This window comes from Erigeron canadensis, chromosome 6, assembly GCF_010389155.1.
Source record: "Erigeron canadensis isolate Cc75 chromosome 6, C_canadensis_v1, whole genome shotgun sequence".
Classification (NCBI taxonomy): Eukaryota; Viridiplantae; Streptophyta; class Magnoliopsida; order Asterales; family Asteraceae; genus Erigeron; species Erigeron canadensis.
The window spans coordinates 2453190-2472323 of NC_057766.1; the positions used below are offsets into that span (position 1 = coordinate 2453190).

General features: G+C 34.9%; 1 protein-coding gene across 1 annotated transcript; it reads left to right on the forward strand.

The window, feature by feature from the left end:
- The first annotated feature begins 14626 nt into the window (after positions 1–14626).
- On the forward strand, positions 14627–16313 carry LOC122605934 (3-ketoacyl-CoA synthase 19-like). The gene has a single exon (XM_043778898.1). It carries the CDS (start codon positions 14627–14629, stop codon positions 15998–16000), a length of 1374 nt encoding a protein of 457 aa, XP_043634833.1. The 3' UTR covers positions 16001–16313.
- Positions 16314–19134: the final 2821 nt, after the last annotated feature.

Sequence of the window (19134 nt, forward strand, 5' to 3'; positions counted from 1 at the left end):
CGCCCCTGATGAAGCGTACATATGACAGAATCATGAAAGCATCCTGAATACTCTACGACATCTTCAAGATGCAAGGGTATTAATAGGAAGAGCAATCAATTTTGACGAAGCATACGACGAATATGATGGTGATACCCCGCCACATGGAAGACGTAGGCAACCAAAGGATCCCAAATCAAGGGTGCCAAGCAACAACAAAACAATGTTGCAGGGTTGTAGGCTGCCACCCAGGGACAAGGCGCCCCAAGGTCAAACTCACAGGGTCACGGCGCCAGAATGCTCAAAATATACCCCAGGGAATGCAAACTACTGGGATGGCAAACAATAACCGCTCGACCACCACCTAGTTACAGCACCCCATGACAGCAATCTAGCATACCTGGGTATGTCCACTACACGCAGCATACCAATATCCCCCAGGACACGATAAATTCAGTGCCACAAGGAAACACACATGGTACAAATACCCCAGGATACTACAACCATTGGGCATTCACCCAGGGCTTCCAAAACGATGGTCAAAGACCAATTACAGCAGGTTACCACTGAAACTCCCAAGGGCAAATAAGCCAGGGCTTTCCAGTTAACACCCAGGGGTCAACCATGCCAGGAGCACAAAGCCATACCCAGGGTCCACACATGCAAAGAAACAATCAGACCTACGGACCACAAGCCAACCAGGCAAGGCCACACACGTGGGTAGGCTTCGCCCAGGGACAATATCAGCAAGGTTTCCATGTGCCAGACCAAGTTCCATTAAGCACAAGACTGCAATACCAAAATACAGGGTTTTAAGCAGCAAATACATGTCAGGGTTATAACCAACATTATTTAAATAGCCAAGGCATTTATAACCAAGGGTATGAACAATACTACCAGAACACCAAACCCCACCAATATATCAATCAAATATACCTAGACCATTCAGCCTTAGCAGAACACCATCTAAGTCACCGTTCACATAATGGATAAGGAACTACCCACTGCCAGCAAACATGAAATGCCCAGCCCACTTAGGAACTTATAATGGCAAAGATGACCCTGACGACTTCCTGCAAAGATTTGAAGGAACAATAGAGATGCAAAGCTGGGTCGAGCCAGTGGCATGCAAGGCATTCAAAATGGGATTAATGAATGATGCAAGAGAATGGCTAGGTAGCCTCACAGAAAGATTTTCCACATCGTTTTAAGATCATTTATGCTTAATTTATAGTCATTTATGCATATATCTCGATGCTTTATGGTATATGTGAGTGATTTTAGGTCTATAGCATGTAAGATGGGTGAAAATGAGCAGAAACGATATAATGAAGATCCATGAAGGCTTACGGATGCTTGGAGTAGAGATTGGATGAAGAAACGGAAGGAAATGTCGATTGAGAAGTCAGTGGGCCACACTCCGTACACAATGGGTCGCACTATTATTCTTGGAAAACAAAGATTTTGAAGATTTATTCAGATGGTGGGGAGCACTAGGGAGCAGTGGGTAGCACTGGTGTGAAGTTCAGAACAGAAAAGTTTCAGTGAGCCCCGCTCAATATTCAGTGGGTCGCACTATAGGTTGGCCAGACTTAAGAGTTTCCAAAACACTATAAATACATGGCAAAACCCTATCAAACGAATTATCTCTCATTAACATTTGAAATTAGGGTTCTTTGGAGGCATATTTAGTAGCTTTTACATCTTTGAAGATCATAGGTTGCTCGTGACTTCCAAGGCATTCGGTTATCGATTTTCTTAGCTTTCAATTGTTTTTGACACATTGGTACAATATTATTTCACATACTTTCACTCTTTGTGTTATGATTATGATTATGGGTAGCTAAATTCTTCATCATCTACTGAGATGAAGTGATACAAAGACGATGGTTGCATAGTTTTTCATCCAAGTTGATTTTAATTAACGTTATGTCGTGATCTTAATGAATTGTTTTCTTGTTCGATTGTGTCGGAAGTACATAAGTATGATTTCAATTATTTGTCTATGAGTAATTGGTGCTAGGTCTTTGAGTGATAGTAAAGGACATAGTAATCATAGGGAACAATTTGTTAAATGGAATTGATAGTTGATGGTGTCACATAAATTTCAAGTAGACATAATTGTTAATGCTAAACCAAAACAAATTAATTGATTAAGGTAAATTATATTAAATGTTGGTGGTGTCGGTTTTCTATAATTAATCTAGTTAGTTAATAGAATTGATTAGAGTCATAAGCTTGTTGGCCACCAAGTGAGTTTCTTTGTTCGAATCTAGGTTACTTGTCAACATATTTGGATTGAGTCTTAATTTAAATGCAACCAGAGTTAATGTATCATGGAGTCGAAATAGATGATCTTTTAATCTTTATTGATATAAGACAATTATCTTTTCAATTGAATTATACGGAATTGCTAACAATTTAGTAATCAACTAACTTTTCAAAAAATCCAATATGATGGGAGTCTTTAAATTCCAACCTCTTTTCTAAACTACTTAAAACTCGCTTACTCTTGTTAGTCTCTGTGGAACGATCCTGGACTTACTTTGAGCTATATTGCATACGAATGGGTCCACTGCCCGATTGTGTGTAGTATTCGGTACGAAGTATTTCTTGATTTTAATTTAATTAGATTTTCACACATCAAGTTTTTGGCACCACTGCAGGGGAGTAATTTAAGAGTTTAAGTTTGAGATTTCGTAGTTGATCCTTTTTTGTATTCACATACAAGAGAGTTAATTGCTTTCTTAGATTAGTTTTATTTTTATTTTTATATTTTGTTTTTATTTAGTTAAAATTTTCTTCCATCGGTGCTTTTCACGGGTTGTGTTAGTGTCTGTTTTGTAGGATTGGCATCACCAATGGCATATCAAGTTTATGATTTGGAAGAGGAATATCCTAATGAGCTTCGCAACTTTAAACAGTTTGCTGATGAAACTTACGAGGAAGCTTGGTTAAGGATAAGGATTAGTTAATAAGTTGCGCATGTACGGACTTACAACTTGTTAACTTGTTTCGGAAGCTTGGTTAAGGATAAGAGGATTAGCATCATACTTAGCCTCTTCCCACTCCTTTGTAGCAGCCTCCACCTTTACAGAGGCATTAGCATCATAATCAAGACGGGAAGCAAGGTCAACTGACCCTCCTGGCTGAATTCCTCCAACACCCTGGCTCGCTCTTCTAAATGATTTGCAGAAACACCCTCACCAACTGACTTTAGCACATCAGAGCTTGCCAACAGAGACCTGCACACAAAGGGAACATACTTAGAGATCAACCTGCCATGATCAACCTTCATCAACTGCAACTGCTTGGATAGATCCTCAATCATCAATTTGTCAGCTTGAGACTGTGACAACATCTTGACACTTTCAATTGACCTTGCTTGCAGTTTTGCCTTTAGCTTGGAGATCTCCTCTTTTTTTTCAAAAAGGGTTGACTCTTGAGACTTCAATAAGTCCTCTGTCTCTTTTAGTTTCTCCCTCATGGATGCCGACTCACTTTGATCACCATATTTAGCGAATTTCTTCTCCAAATGAGAGACAGTGACGGTCAAAAGCAATTCCCTCTGCTTACCCTCCCCCACTGCCTTCACAAGAGTACTATACCGAAAATGCATTTCAGTAAGTGTGGTACTATGAGCATCACAACCCTCATCAAAGAAAGACAAAAACTTGAAGGGCTCCATTGATCTTATTTCATCAGCCGTATGTTTGGGAACTTGAGATCTGAACAACCAGTCTGATTCATAAAATTCTGAAAACAAAACAAAGAGCAATGAGGGAATGAAGAAGTATGAAAATCAAGAAATATAAATGCTTACCCTTCTTGGGAGAATCCTTGGCAAACACTGACTTACGAGTTTTTCTGCTAGTAGCCCTGGATTTCTTATTACCTTCTTCAACATCCTCATTGGCAGCATTAGCAGCACTGGCAACAGCAGTTTTGCCTTTCTTCAAACGAGACCCAAAGGAACCACCGGGGGGAGACGTACATATTGGCTCTCTTCTTCCCAACATCAGGAAGAGCATCGATATCAATAGCATCAACTTGTGGAGGGGGACGATTAACAGCTTCGCCAGTCTCACCAGGACGCTCACCAATACTACCACCACGAGCAGAAGTATTTGGATTGGGCACCTGAGAAACTTCCTTGGTACCTTTTTGATGTATTGCAAGTATGACATGTTTGCAAATAAAACACAAAACAATGATAAAAAGCAGACAAAGGAACAATAGAGTCTATACAAAGGGAGCATACCATCAAACTCTTCCTCTCCCTCAGCAAGAGCAAGAATATGACCTATTTTAAACAAAATCTCATCTGGATATTGGTAAACAACAAAACCCTCCTCCTCCAAAATATCATATATACTACCACAATCATCCTCTGGTATGGCATCACCAAAAAAACATTTTTTCTGTACTTTTAGCCTACTCCTCTCATAAATACACTCACAGTGCTTGGGAAACAAGCTATGATTCATAAACACATACTCATCCTTTCAATCATGGAGACCCACTCCGCCCTTAATGATACATTCAATCTTAGGCCTGTTAGCTATGGTTATCCAATCACCAGCGACAGAGATATTCAACAACTTCCTAAACATAGTGATAGTTGGCTCCATCACATAAGCACGACAAACAACTTTAAAAGTCACTATCCTGGCACAACCTAACGGATGCATCATAGAGATATGGCACTTATAATATTTTAAGACTTCAATAAAGAACATGGGGAGAAAGTCACAAACCACCTATAAATAAGGGGGAGTATGACTAATCAAATCATAATAACAAACACATACATATTTGGCGTACAAAAGGCTCCGTCTTACCGTAAGGGAATCGCCAGATAACAACCACATTCACCCCCATTCCCCGTTCTAGGTTATCGGATTGGCTGTACAAACACCAAGTATCTACTTTAATGCATTCATTTCCCTGGCTTAGATTATTCAAACATCAAAATGACTGAGCATATATAGGTAATTTTGATGGTGGTTTATGGGATAAGGTTAAAAAACAATTCAAACCAATCGGTTTTTATCAACGATAAAATAGCAAAGTTTATAGAGATTACTTTTAAAACTTCTGGAACAATTTTAACTAGATTAATACCAAGTCGTTGACCAGGGTAAACATATATTTATGTATCTTACAATTTACGAAAACTTTATTTGAGTTACTTCATCATTATTAAATTAAAAATAAAATGAAACAAACAATTAAATTCAACAAATTATATTAAAGAAAATTTAGAATCAGACAAAAAAACATATAACCTATGTAACAAAATCGATCTAGATCAAAAAATATTGCAGGGTACAAGTAACATGATACATCATATAAGACCGCATAGTGAGTTAAGATTTTATTGATGAGTTATGTGTATGAAACCATAGATATCATTTTTGTCATCAATTCGATGTAAAATGTTTTCAACATCCCAAGATTATAAGGCTATCAATACTTGATCCAACTCAAAATCCAACTAATTACCAAAAAATATTTGACCCGAAAACAACTCATTTGAGTTACCAACTTGCTAAATCATTTGATCCAAAATAACTAAATTGACCTACTTGACCGAAACCAATCAATTTGACTGTCAACTTATTTAACCTAAAAACCACCCATTTGACCATGACCTAAAATCAACCCACATCAAATCCATTTGACCTAAAACCAACCTATTTGTAGTCAACCCTCCAGCTCATTTATTGACTCAACTTTACCCAGATAAACCCTTATAGATCTCGGTTCTAAGCTGAAAGTTATAGACTTATAATGGGTCGGATTAAGGATAGAGATTTTCATTCTGCTAACTCGCTAACTCCACAAAGGTTGTCAGGTCCTGCCAATCCCAATAACCTAATTATTACCGACCAACTCAACCTAAAACCATCACATTTGACGTGCCAACCTGGTAACCTACTTGACTTAAAAAATAACTCATATAACACACTTGATTCAAACCAACCCACTAACTCGAACATATTTTTTAAATTAATTTACCTATCCTTACTGACTCATCTGACCTACCAACCCGCCAACGCACTTCATTTAATAACAATCCATTTGACCAACTTGCCCAAAGCCAACCCAATCTGACCAGCCAATCGACTTAACCAAAAAACAAACCATTTAACCTAAACCAACCCATTTGATATTCCATAACTCATCAAGCCACATGAACCAAAAACAACCCATTATAGTTAATCAGATCAACCATGGCTTACCCGGGACGATTCGGGTCAATCCTGTTTGAAATTCCTACTGTAGACTTAAACTTGAACCCCCCCCCCCCCTTTTGTACATCATGTTTGGTTATTTGGTTCAACTCTCCAAAGTGACATATTTGCAATCACATCCCACCAACGTCTATTAGACTCGAGGATTAGATATTTAAAGAAGAAAATTACAACATAAAATTTGTACTAACTGATGTAATTAGAGTCATCATGACTATCATTAAGTTTGTAATTTTAACAACCATTTTTAATTAATGTTATAATATTATGGTCATTTTTATATCCTAAACCTATTCATTATAAAAAGAAATATGAAAACTCATTCATGGATATTGTTTGTATGTTAAACTATAAATTTGCTTAGCATATTTTAAATTCTTAATGAGTTAATGCTAAATTTCAGTTATATATGGTTAACATCTTATATTTTTTTCATACATTAAGTAAATATTTTTGAAGGATAAAAAATTTAATAAATCTTTTTGTTTGAAAGTGCGTAAGCCATTAAGCCTCACTTACAGATGAGTTTTCTAATATCTAATAAGAAGAATATAAATTGAATTCAAATAGCAAAATAATTATAACTTTAAATTTAAAAAAATAACTTTAACTTTTGAACAACATGTTTGGTTAAAACATTGAAATGATCTTGCAATTAGAAAACTACTCGTATGACTTCATAGGTGTTAACCATGTTACTTTACATTTGTTTTCTTTTTTAATTCTCATTTTTAATTATGGCATGCTTTAATAAGACATTTTCTTTCCAAAATTGTGTTTTTTAATTCCAATGGTGGAGATTGAATGTTGAATTTATTTTGAAGGATGGAGATTAATGATAAGCATAATATTTTCTCTTAGCTCTACCAACAATCTTAATATATACTAGATTAATACCCGGTCGGTGATCGGGTTACAAATAATTCGATGACCGGGTTACAGATAATCTTATACTTGTATCACATATTGCAAAAAGTGTAAGTCTTATAGTATACAAAGATGAAGTTTAGTATGAAATCAAATATAACGTGAAGATAAACTTTTAACACTTATGTATTTTTTGGTATAACATATTGAGTCTATCAATACCCGATCCAACCCAAAAACAACGTAAAAATAACCGGGCTATACTTGCATATTTTGGACCTTCTAATCCACCAAACATATTCATTTGGGCTAGTTGACCTTTTCGATTAACAAATCGACCCGTCAACCAAAAATATTTTAAACTTGTATAATTTTTTCAATAGGTTAACCCACCATCCCATATGACCCGTGAACCTATAACTCATTTGACCTAATATTAATCCGCCAACATACAAACCCACCAACCAATATGATCTGTGTCAACTAAAATTAATCTACCAACCCATTTAACCCGCCAACCGATTTTTTGTGGATTGATGGGTTGTGTTTGGGTTAACGGATTGACAGCTTTGGGTTAATTTTTTTTCCCAATTTACATATCATTCGGGTTCGAGTTGGATATTTTCGACGTCCCCTTCTCTTATAACCCACTCTACCAATGTAGAAGTAAAACATGAACCCTCATATATTATTAATCATCTCGGTTAAAATTCGGCCGCTAACAACCATTTTAGATTACAAACCGTTTCATTTTTTATGAATAAGTTTTCAAAATGAGTTTTGTTGTTTACACTTAGTAAAACACGAACCCTGGTATATTATTAGTCATCTCGGTTAAAATTCGGCCGCTAACAACCATTTTAGATTACAAACCGTTTCATTTTTTATGAATAAGTTTTCAAAATGAGTTTTGCTGTTTACACTTAATTATTTCATATCTCATCTTTAAAATGCTTCCTTATATTTCTATACGAATTGAAATAAAAGTAGAATATGTGCATTCTAAGATACTTGGGCTAGCAACATAAAGAAATACAATGGAAATGTGAATTCAATGTAGAAATAGCTTATTTGAAAATATATTTGTAATTATTATGGTAAGGTTGTTTATTTTGAAATAGGCATTAAATACTTTCCAAAACTTTTAACCAATCATAGTACATAGAAATCATCTTTTTAACCAATAAGAATCAAGAGAATTCATAATATTAAATACTTTCCAAAACCTTTTACCAATCATAGTATATAGAAATCATCTTTTCAACCAATAAGAATCAAGAGAACTCATAATATTTTCTTTCTGCTCTACTAGCAATATATATATATATATATTAATAGGAACCTAATTGACTCTTATTTTTATAGTTATAAATTTAAAATGTTAATTAAATGTTTGGCAAAAAGTGTTTGGTTTAATCTTGATTTAAGTTGCTTTAATTTATTTAGTAGTATGTTTTATTTAGCTAGTAGAGTAAAGTTAATGCATGAAGTAAGTCTTCAAGTGATAGTTATGCATGGTAAGAAAGTGCATGTGAAGTATTGGTCACGGGAAGGTTAATTCAAATCATAGGGTAAGTCAAATAGTCAATAATATGATATATGAACGTGAATGTGTTAATTGAAATATATGAAGTATAAGATGTATCTTTGGTTTTTCTCATAGATTTTGGGTTCGACTTTTTAGAGTGATAAGTCTGTGTATTATTTTCCTAAATTATCTGTAACGGCTCATGATCTACATCTCGTAGTCTATAGTACGTATAAGACTTCACCATTATATGATAAGGTGTCCCCTAATATCGAATACCGACTTACTGTTAAAAAAATTAACAAGTACAAGAGAGCACATGGTTGGTTGATTTGGTCAAGATTGACCAAGTTTATTGGAGTATCATGGAGGAGAAGAGTGGAACTAGCAGTTTTATACACGAGAAATAATATCCGTACCATTTTTTTATACATCTACCACAATATATACAATTTATATAACAGACTGTAGAAGTTATTAATGTAACATTATGTCAAATGTATCAAGAATAGTGGTATGAATATTACCTCCATTTATGCATATACCTGTTTCTTTCATGTTTGTTTGTTTCTGTATAAATAGCACTAGCAGCAGGCATTTTGAGAACCCCTTAGTCTCATATATCGTATTGGTGCCTACGCATAGCTTTTGCAAGCCTTTGGCATCAAGTAATTTCTCCTATAAAGAATACCCATAATGAAGTTAGTTGACAGTTTGTACACGAGACATTTTTATGTAACCACTTTTCAGTAAGTAAGAAAGTACAATGGAGGCTCGATTAAGACAATGTAGTTTATCGTAAATAGCCCTCACTATACAATCATGCATGAGGTGAAATGCAATTTGAAATACGTCTTTAAAAAAATAGTAAATACACTTTAAAAAACAATAAAAAGAAAGGTAAATGATGATTAAATTTTCACCATTAGTATGACTTTTTTTTTGTGTTTGAAAATTTTTGGTGTGTGTAAAATAAAAAAATGATTAGATAAATAGTAGGAGTATTTGCAGTAATGCACGTATGTATGTAGTGGCGGATCTATAAAACTGTCATTGGGTATGCACTTTCTGGAAAAAAAATTCTTCATAAATGTACGCTTGACTTAGCGAATGGTTCATTAACAAATTAAAAAACAAACATGTAATCGTGTTCATGTTTGTTTATTTGTAACTATAAACTTTACAACTATAAACGAACACAAATGAAAAACAAAATACTAATTTGTAACTATAAACTTTACAACTAATTAGATATTACAAAATATATAAGTTTTTCGAAAAGGTTTTTAAATGCTGATTTAAAGAGAATTTAAATTACTAACAAAAATTTACTACCAGAAGTTTTAAATCATATCTAGATGTGACTTAGAAAGAGAAATTGAAGATAATGGACATTGAACATTTTATAAATCAAATTATGATTACAAGATTATAAAGAAAGAACAAAAACTAATTTCTTGCAAATGATCTAAGATCTACGTTGCGACAAAATGAAATAACAACCTATTTATACTACTGAACTAACATATCTAAAAATAACAACATAAGTTCTTCCTCGTAAACAAACGTTAACTAATAACTTCATCACCGTTTTTGTGTTCGTTCATTCACAAAAACGAATACAAAATAGTGATTAGACCGCAAATTGGAAAGCCAAAACGCTTGACTTTTGTGGTTAACCACAAAAATACCAATTAATTTACTTTTTTTACTGTTTAGAATAAAGATAAGTGCCAAGAAATGCAGTCAACTAATGCTCAAAAGTTATTGTGTGCACGAACTCTAGGTTAGTTTTATTGTGTTCACGAAACTTGAAGTTTTGGTTATTGTGAACATAAAACGGGATTATGGCTATGTGGGACCGATTATTTTCACATTGACCCGTTGACTGCTTACGTGACATGCACACAATAACTTTTTGGGATTAGTTTATGCATACAATTAAAAAAAAACAAATTATTTTTTTCAAACTCGCCAGAAATTACAAATACTCGCCGGAAAACTTAAAAATCCGATTAAACCTTCGTTTATTCGAATTAGATCACGAAATTCGCATCAAAATACTCAAATATCAGCCGCGAACAAACCCTCAACAAAAGTTAAACCGATTGAAACTCGCCAGGAAATTCACCAACTCGCCGGAAAAATTAAAATCACCATAACTTTGTTGTTTATTCGAGTTTCGACTTGAAACCAACACCAAACTGCTCAAAATTGTTGTCCGAAACTCGAAGAAACAACAAAGTTATGGTGATTTTAAATTTTCCGGCGAGTCTCAATTGGTTTAACTTTTGCCGAGAGTTTGTTCGCGGCTGATTTTTGAGTATTTTGGTGCCAATTTCGTGGTCTAATTTGAATAAACGAAGGTTTAATCGGATTTTTAAGTTTTCCGGCGAGGATTTGCAGTTTCTGGCGAATTTGAAAAAAAATAATATGTTTTTTTAATAGTCTGCATTAACTAATCCCAAAAAGTTATTGTGTGCATAAACTATATAACACCCGCGATTTAGATTTGTTAACTTTTGAGAGTTGGATTCAATGTGACTAGCCTTCTTAGTGATAATTAGTAATTAAATTCATTAAGGGAAACTTGTTTATGAAAAGTAACATGGAGAAAAACTATGGTGTCGGTAACTAAGAAAAACATTATATAAATTAAAATTTTCTTTGAAAAAGATTAACGAATAAAATGTTTGTTGATAGAAATAATAATAGTGAAGTTGTTAAAATTTTGGGAACACTCATTAAAAACACTCAAAATTTCCCCATGCCTTTCCCTTCCTATATAAACCCATAATAACTCTTAAATGGTAGAAAACCCAAAACACACAAACATACAAAACTTAAAATATCCTCTCAAGAACACACAAATCTCATAATATCACTCAAATATTTCTCCATCCAAGAATCATATTTTCCTTTAGTAATCCATGGATCTATCGTTAAAGTAACATCATCTCTTTCAAATTTAAGGTATTGTGTGCATAAATAATCTGTTTCCGGCGAGTTTGAAAAAAAATAATCTGTTTTATTTTAATTGTGTGCATAAACGTACTAATCCCAAAAAGTTATTGTGTGCATAAACTATGTAACACCCGCGATTTAGATTTGTTAACTTTTGAGAGTTGGATTCAATGTGACTAGCCTTCTTAGTGATAATTAGTAATTAAATTCATTAAGGGAAACATGCTTATGAAAAGTAACATGAAGAAAAACTATGGTGTCGGTAACTAAGAAAAACATTATTATAAATTAAAATTTTGTTTGAAAAAGATTAACGAATAAAATGTTTGTTGATAGAAATAGTAATAGTGAAGTTGTTAAAATTTTGGGAACACTCATTAAAAACACTTAAAATTTCCCCATGCCTTTTCCCTCCTATATAAACCCATAAGAACTCTCAAATGGTAGAAAACCCAAAACACACAAACACACAAAACTTAAAGTATCCTCTCAAGAACACACAAATCTCATAATATCACTCAAATATTTCTCCATCCAAGAATCATATTTTTCTTTAGTAATCCATGGATCTATCATTCAAGTAACATCATCTCTTTCAAAATTAAGGTATTTCAAACAAAAATTCCCATCTTTCTTCCTTTAATATTTCGGTTTTATTAGAAATATGGCACAAGTTTTATCATCAAGCTTACAACTTTTTATGTCCAAAAGTTCCTAAAACATATGTTATTACTAATACTAAAGTATCACACGTTTTTATTAATAAAAAGTATGAATTTCAAGCGATTTTGTAAAGCTTTTTATTAACTTTGTTATCAAATGGGTCACATACTTATAGTTCATTTTTGAACCCGTATGTTTAACATTGTTTTTATATAGTGATAAGAAACATAAAAGTACAACCGGATTATCAAAACTAACAACGATTCTTACGAAAAGTGTTTTGAGAGTTCTTAGGAGAAACACGCATATGACCAAAAACACACAAATGACCAGAAACACGCATATGACCAGAAACACGCAGATGACCAGAAACACACAAATGACCAGAAACATGCATATGACCAGAGACACGCATATGATCAGAAACACACAAATCATCAGAAACACACAAATCAGCAGAAACACACAAATGGTCAAAACTCTCAAAACGGTCAAAACTCTCAAAATGGTCAAAGACTCGTAAACTTTTATTAAGACAAAACTTGCATACTTTTGGACAAACTAAGTTGAAATACTTAAGGATTTTTCTAACTAGGCAAATGGTGCACCGTAAAACGCTTGTCACTAGTATAAGTACTTATTACTTGTTATATGAACAGATTAGGCGTAACCATTGCTTGTAACCAGATACTTGTGTAGCTTGCTATATTGCAGGACCACAGGTGAGTTTCGTAGTCCCCTTTTTTATATGTTTTCATGGGGGTTGAAAGGATACAAATGTGTTTTCTTGTAAGACTATACTTCTTTGATATGATATTGTAACGACCTACTTTGGATAAAATGTTGATGACATGTTTTGGATACCTATACGATTTCATGACTTGGATACTTGTTGATACACGTTATGACTAAACTAAACGCATTGGCTGGTTGTTGAACCGTAAGTCCTGACTAAACTTGATATATCCATGGCAACATTGTGATATTGGCAATCCTTGTGATTTTGACGACCTTGCGATTATGGCAACATTGTGACATGGCCACTTTGACTATACATGAAAACCTGACAATCTAGACTGAAATCCTACGAACTCACTAACCATTGTGTTGACGTTTTTAAGTATCCTTTCAGGTGTACGGGTTAGAGGTGGCTGAGGAGAGTAGCAGGGAGCCTTTATAGGCAGACTTTGGACTCTAGGATTCATTGTTGCTGTTATACTATCTTATGATTTCATTTGTGTTGGTATGGTATTATGCCTAACCTTTGATCCCCTACGTGGGAGTTGGATTATGCTTTATTTATGTATGGATTTATGTTGAATGCATGAGTTTATTTATGCTAAGACTTTCTATATTTATGGATTCATTTAGTCTTCCTATGTAATATCCATGACGCGTGTACTATGCGTCGCATCCCGAGTTTTCCGCCTTAGTCAAGGTGTAACAAACTAATCCCAAAAAGTTATTGTATGCATGTCACGTAAGCAGTTAACGGGTCAATGTGAAAGTGATGACCGGATAACTTTTGACCCGGTCACTTTTGCATGCTATAGGACTATTGAACAAGTTTCCTGAATACAATAAAGCTGACCTAAAGTTCGTGCACACAATAACTTTTGAGCATTAGTTACTGCATTTCTGGGTACTTATTCCTTTACAATATTGCCAAATATATAAACTGTGGAATGCATTTTTTTTTCCTGCAATTAAAAATATCCACAAATAAAATTAAAACACATTTTGTTTTGTATAAGCAATTTCATGCTAAAAAGGTAAAAATCCATAATCAAAATAATACTCGGACTAGATACATGTAAATTAAGTGATTAGATCGAAAGAATAACTACATAGTATCCAACTCGTGAAACACAGTGCTCACACATTTCAATTTTTTTTTAACAGTTAGTCGGTATTCGACATCAGGATACACCTCACCGTATAATGTTGAAGCCCTTGCACGTACTCTAGACTACGAAATGTAGACCATAAGCCGTTATAGGTGATTGAGGGAAAAAACCCACAGACTTGTCACTCCTAAAAGTCGAACCCAAGACCTGTGGGAAAAACTAGGGATGCATCTGCCAGTTGAGCTAGTTTCACTTTCCAATTGGCTAATATATCATAACAAGAGGAGTTAAGGAAAGAATTAAAGGTAGCAAACGGCAGGGTATGCAACGACTTTTTGTAGGCTATGCACTTGGTGAATTAATGCACTCTTTTTTTAATTTTCTATACTTTTGTAAAGGCTAATAAATCTCAAAGGACGTACGTCCGCCACTGTACGTACGTACTCGGTCACTTTCTATAAGTAGGCAATAGAAACAATATTTGGCCAAGACACAACATCTAGCTAGTTAGCATTATTTCAATGGAGTTTATAACATCCATGATGCTTCTGTTTTCCTTCTTATACGTTACCCTTCTATCAGCAAAGTTGGTGATCCGAAGAGGTAAGCAAAAGTGTTATATGATCGATTACGAATGCTACAAGGGCGAGAAGGAAACACAACTGAATTCTGAACTGTGTGCCAAGATTGCTTTGCAGAACAAGAATATTGATATTGAAGATTTCAGATTTTTGTTAAAAATCATGGTTAATTCGGGTCAAGGTGAAGAAACTTATGGCCCCAAAACCGTCGTCTTAGACAAAGAAGAACCAAAACTTGTCGATTCTATATCAGAACTAGACACAATATTCTTTAACACACTAGATTCTATATTTGCTAGGTCAAAAATCTCACCATCTAATGTTGATATATTAGTGGTGAATGTAGGTTTACTGTCGGTAGCACCTTCTTTAACATCTAGGATCATAAATCACTACAAGATGCGTGAAGATGTTAAGGCGTTCAATCTGACAGGAATGGGCTGCAGTGCAAGTGTCATTGCCATTAATCTGGTTCAGCAATTGTTCAAGACTCACCAAAAAAAATTAGCCATTGTTGTGAGCACAGAAGCAATGGGTGCTCACTGGTACAATGGGAAAGAAAGGTCTATGTTGTTGTCTAACTGCCTTTTTCGTGTGGGAGGTTGTTCTATGCTTCTAACCAATGACGAGGATTGGAAGGATAAGGCAATTTTGAAGCTCAAGTGTTTAGTCAGAACCCATTTTGCATCCAACGATGAAGCCTATTACTGCTGCATGCGAGAAGAAGATAATCAAGGATACGAAGGCGCACGCCTCAACAAGTCCCTCCCAAAAATTGCTGCTCAATCGTTGAAAAAGAATCTATATATGCTTCTACCAAAAGTGCTTCCTCTTAGGGAAATTCTTCGTTATATAATCTTCAAATCCACGGATTCAAAGATCAACCTCAAAACTGGAATAGATCACTTTTGTATCCATCCAGGTGGAAGAGCTGTAATTGACAATATTGGTGAAAATCTAGGGCTAAACGAGTATGATCTTGAACCTAGTCGAATGACACTACATCGGTTTGGGAACACATCGTCTAGCGGCATTTGGTATGTTCTTGGATACATGGAGGCAAGGAAAAGGCTAAAGAAAGGGGACAAAATCTTGATGATTAGCTTGGGTGCAGGTTTTAAAGCCAACAGCTGTGTTTGGGAAGTCAGCAGAGACCTGAATGGAAGCAATGTCTGGTCTGACATGATTGAGAATTACCCACCAAACAAGAACGCGATAAACCCTTTTCTTGAGAAATTTGGATGGATCAATGATGAATCTATGACTTCTCTCACTATAGCCCATCTGCGCAATGTCCTGGATAATCGGTCGTAATAAGAACCATATTATATACCACACCCTGCAAATGCCCTATCCTCGGTTATTTCACCTTCGCTAGCTATTTCCAACGCACGTACTATGGAGTATAATATTTTTACTACATTTTAGACTTGTGTGGACGTAATCACGTTCATTGCTCGGTTACTATTATTTGTTTAGTGTATTATGTAATGATTGTAAAGCCTAAGGGCTAGTGTGTCAATAACATAGTTAATAACCGAATAGTCGGTTATAGGCAGTTATTTCGATTGGGCATAGTTTTCTCTATTCGTGAACACTCACCATGGTTTACTCTATGTATCAAAAAGTGAAGTCTCATGTAACAGAATTCATTATCTATAAATAAATGATTATTATTTCAGTAAATTCTTATATCTTTGTGTGAATCAAACGAATAGGGACAACAATGTATATAGCCAAAAATCCATTCCAAAGTCTGGGAGGAAGAAGATATCAGAAACATGCATAACAAAACGTGTTAAAAACATTATAAGTTTCAAATATGTTACTCAAGTGTGTTAAAGTACAATGTAGCGTAGGGTTGAGTTCGGGTCAACACGGCAACACCCGGCCCTGCCCGGACCGAACCAGTCAAACCCCAAGACCAGAAAACAGAGAACAGAAACCCAAGGAATGGACCAATATTGAGTCGGTTCTATTAGTAAGCTATCTTGAAAGAAAAATATAAATAGTTATATTCTTATGCCAAGTGCCAGTTACAGAAAATTTCAGAATTCTACATTGTGTGAAATCTGAAAATAGATTATGTAACACCTATACAGTAGAAAAGAATTGAAATATGACGCATCAACATAACTAGTCTTAATGAAAAGAACAGTAAAAAAGTAATTATGATATGTTGAATTGAGGGGTCGACTTGAGTCATTTCATTAGGCAGTAATTCCACACGGACTTGAACAGCCAGAAGCATTCCTTCAACTCTTGTTCTCTTCAGTTATCCTTGTACAGTCCCCTTAAGAAAAGTTCGGGTCTCAAACCAGTTCTTGGGTTTAGGTGCATAAGTGGTTCGACTAATGTTGAATATCTGAACGCGCAAATACATCATGCCCCTGCAATTTACTTAAGAGGAGCCACTTTAGACTCATTTACATTGTAATCTGTTGATTTGAGATTTTGAGCTATGATTTATCAGATAAAATTTAAAGTAACACCAATCATTTTCATATCTTGAATCAATAACAAGAACAACAATAACAAAGGAGGTCGAATGATTGATGAATTTTATTTATTTTAGAGAAATGATCTTACACAAGATAAACAAGGACAGAAACAGTAACGTTACAGCCTATGTGACTATAACGGATCTTTTCGTACAACAAGGATTTTGGAACATTCAAAATACTAGGAAGAATAACAGCTGAAAAGATGAATGTTATATGGCAGTGAGCAAGGATTTTATAGGCACAGAAACTCTGAAGCAGGAGTGTGACTTATTTTCATACAACACCCTCTAATCATCCTTTTCTTCATTCTTTTCCCTCTTGAGTCTTTACTGCACATTCCAGCCCTTTAATACTCAGCTTGACACCTTTAGTCCCTGCAGTTTGCTCAACATAGAGAATAAATACTTAAGATAAATACAGGGAAGGTTAGGATTGATAAATACATTTAGTATTTCTAACATCCCCCCTCAATCCTAACCTTTAAACATGTCCAACATACCTAACTTGTTAGTGAGATAATTGTGTTGTTTTTCACCCAACCCTTTAGTGAACAAGTCAGCTGGTTGATCCAAAGTATCAATTTTTATAAGCTTCACAACCCCTGCACTGACCTTTTCTCTTACCAAGTGAATGTCAATTTCAATATGCTTTGTTCTTTCATGTAGAACAGGGTTCTGGGCAATCAAAATGGCAGATTTATTATCACAATAAAGTTCAATAGGAAGGTTTACCTTGACCTTTAAATCATCCAAAACCTTTATGATCCAAAGTAATTCACATGTTACAGAGGCCATGGCCCTGTATTCAGCTTCTGTAGAGGATCTAGAGACAGTGTTTTGTTTCTTACTTCTCCAAGAGATAAGAGATTCTCCCAAGAATACACAAAAACCTATTACAGATCTTCTAGATCCAAGGCATCTGCCCCAATCTGAATCCACATATCCTTTAAGGTTAAAGTTATCCCCCCTTTTCAGTTCAATCCCTTTTCCAGGAGATCCTTTTAGATACCTAAGGATTCTAAAAGCAAGTTTAAGATGGGATTCTAAGGGAGTATGCATAAACTGGCTCAGACATTGCACAGCATAGGAAATGTCTGGCCTTGTAAGAGTCAAGTGGATTAGTTTCCCAATCAATTTCTGGTATTCAGTTAGATTGGTTATGAGTCTATCATTACCACTTTCCTTTACAGGAAGAGTGAGATTTTGTTCAAGAGGTGTTGGTGAGGGTTTGCTCCCAAGCAATCCAAACTCATTTAATACCTCAAGACAGTATTTTCTCTGATTTAAACACAAACCCTGCTCAGTGTTGAGGACCTCTATTCCAAGGAAATATTTTAACTTTCCAAGATCCTTTATGAGGAACTTAGTTTTTAGAAATCCTTTCACATTGTTAATTTCAGTTATATCACTACCAGTGATGATGATATCATCAACATAGACTAATAAGGCTAAAAAACAATTAGAGGAAGATTTAATATACAAGGAATGATCATTCTGACTTTGACTGAACCCATGTTCAATCAAGGTATTGGTAAGTTTCTCATGCCATTTCCTAGGTGCTTGTTTAAGCCCATAAAGGGACTTGACCAGTTTGCACACCCTAGGATCATTCTTATCAAAGAATCCTTCAGGAGGAGTCATGTAAACATCTTCAGTTATGTTACCATAGAGAAAAGCATTGTTTATATCTAACTGAAACAAGGGCCAAGAATTTTGGGTGGCAAGACTTAACAAACATCTTATAGTAACAATTTTCACAACTGGGGAGAATGTTTCATCATAATCAAAGCCCATTCTGTAACACCCCGACTACGGCGGAAACACGAGATGCCACAGAACAACATGGTACAAAAGATTAAATGGAAAACGTCTTAATTAAAGTCTTAAAACCATTCCAAATTAAACGATTACATAGTTCAAAGTAAATTATTAAAAATCATAACAT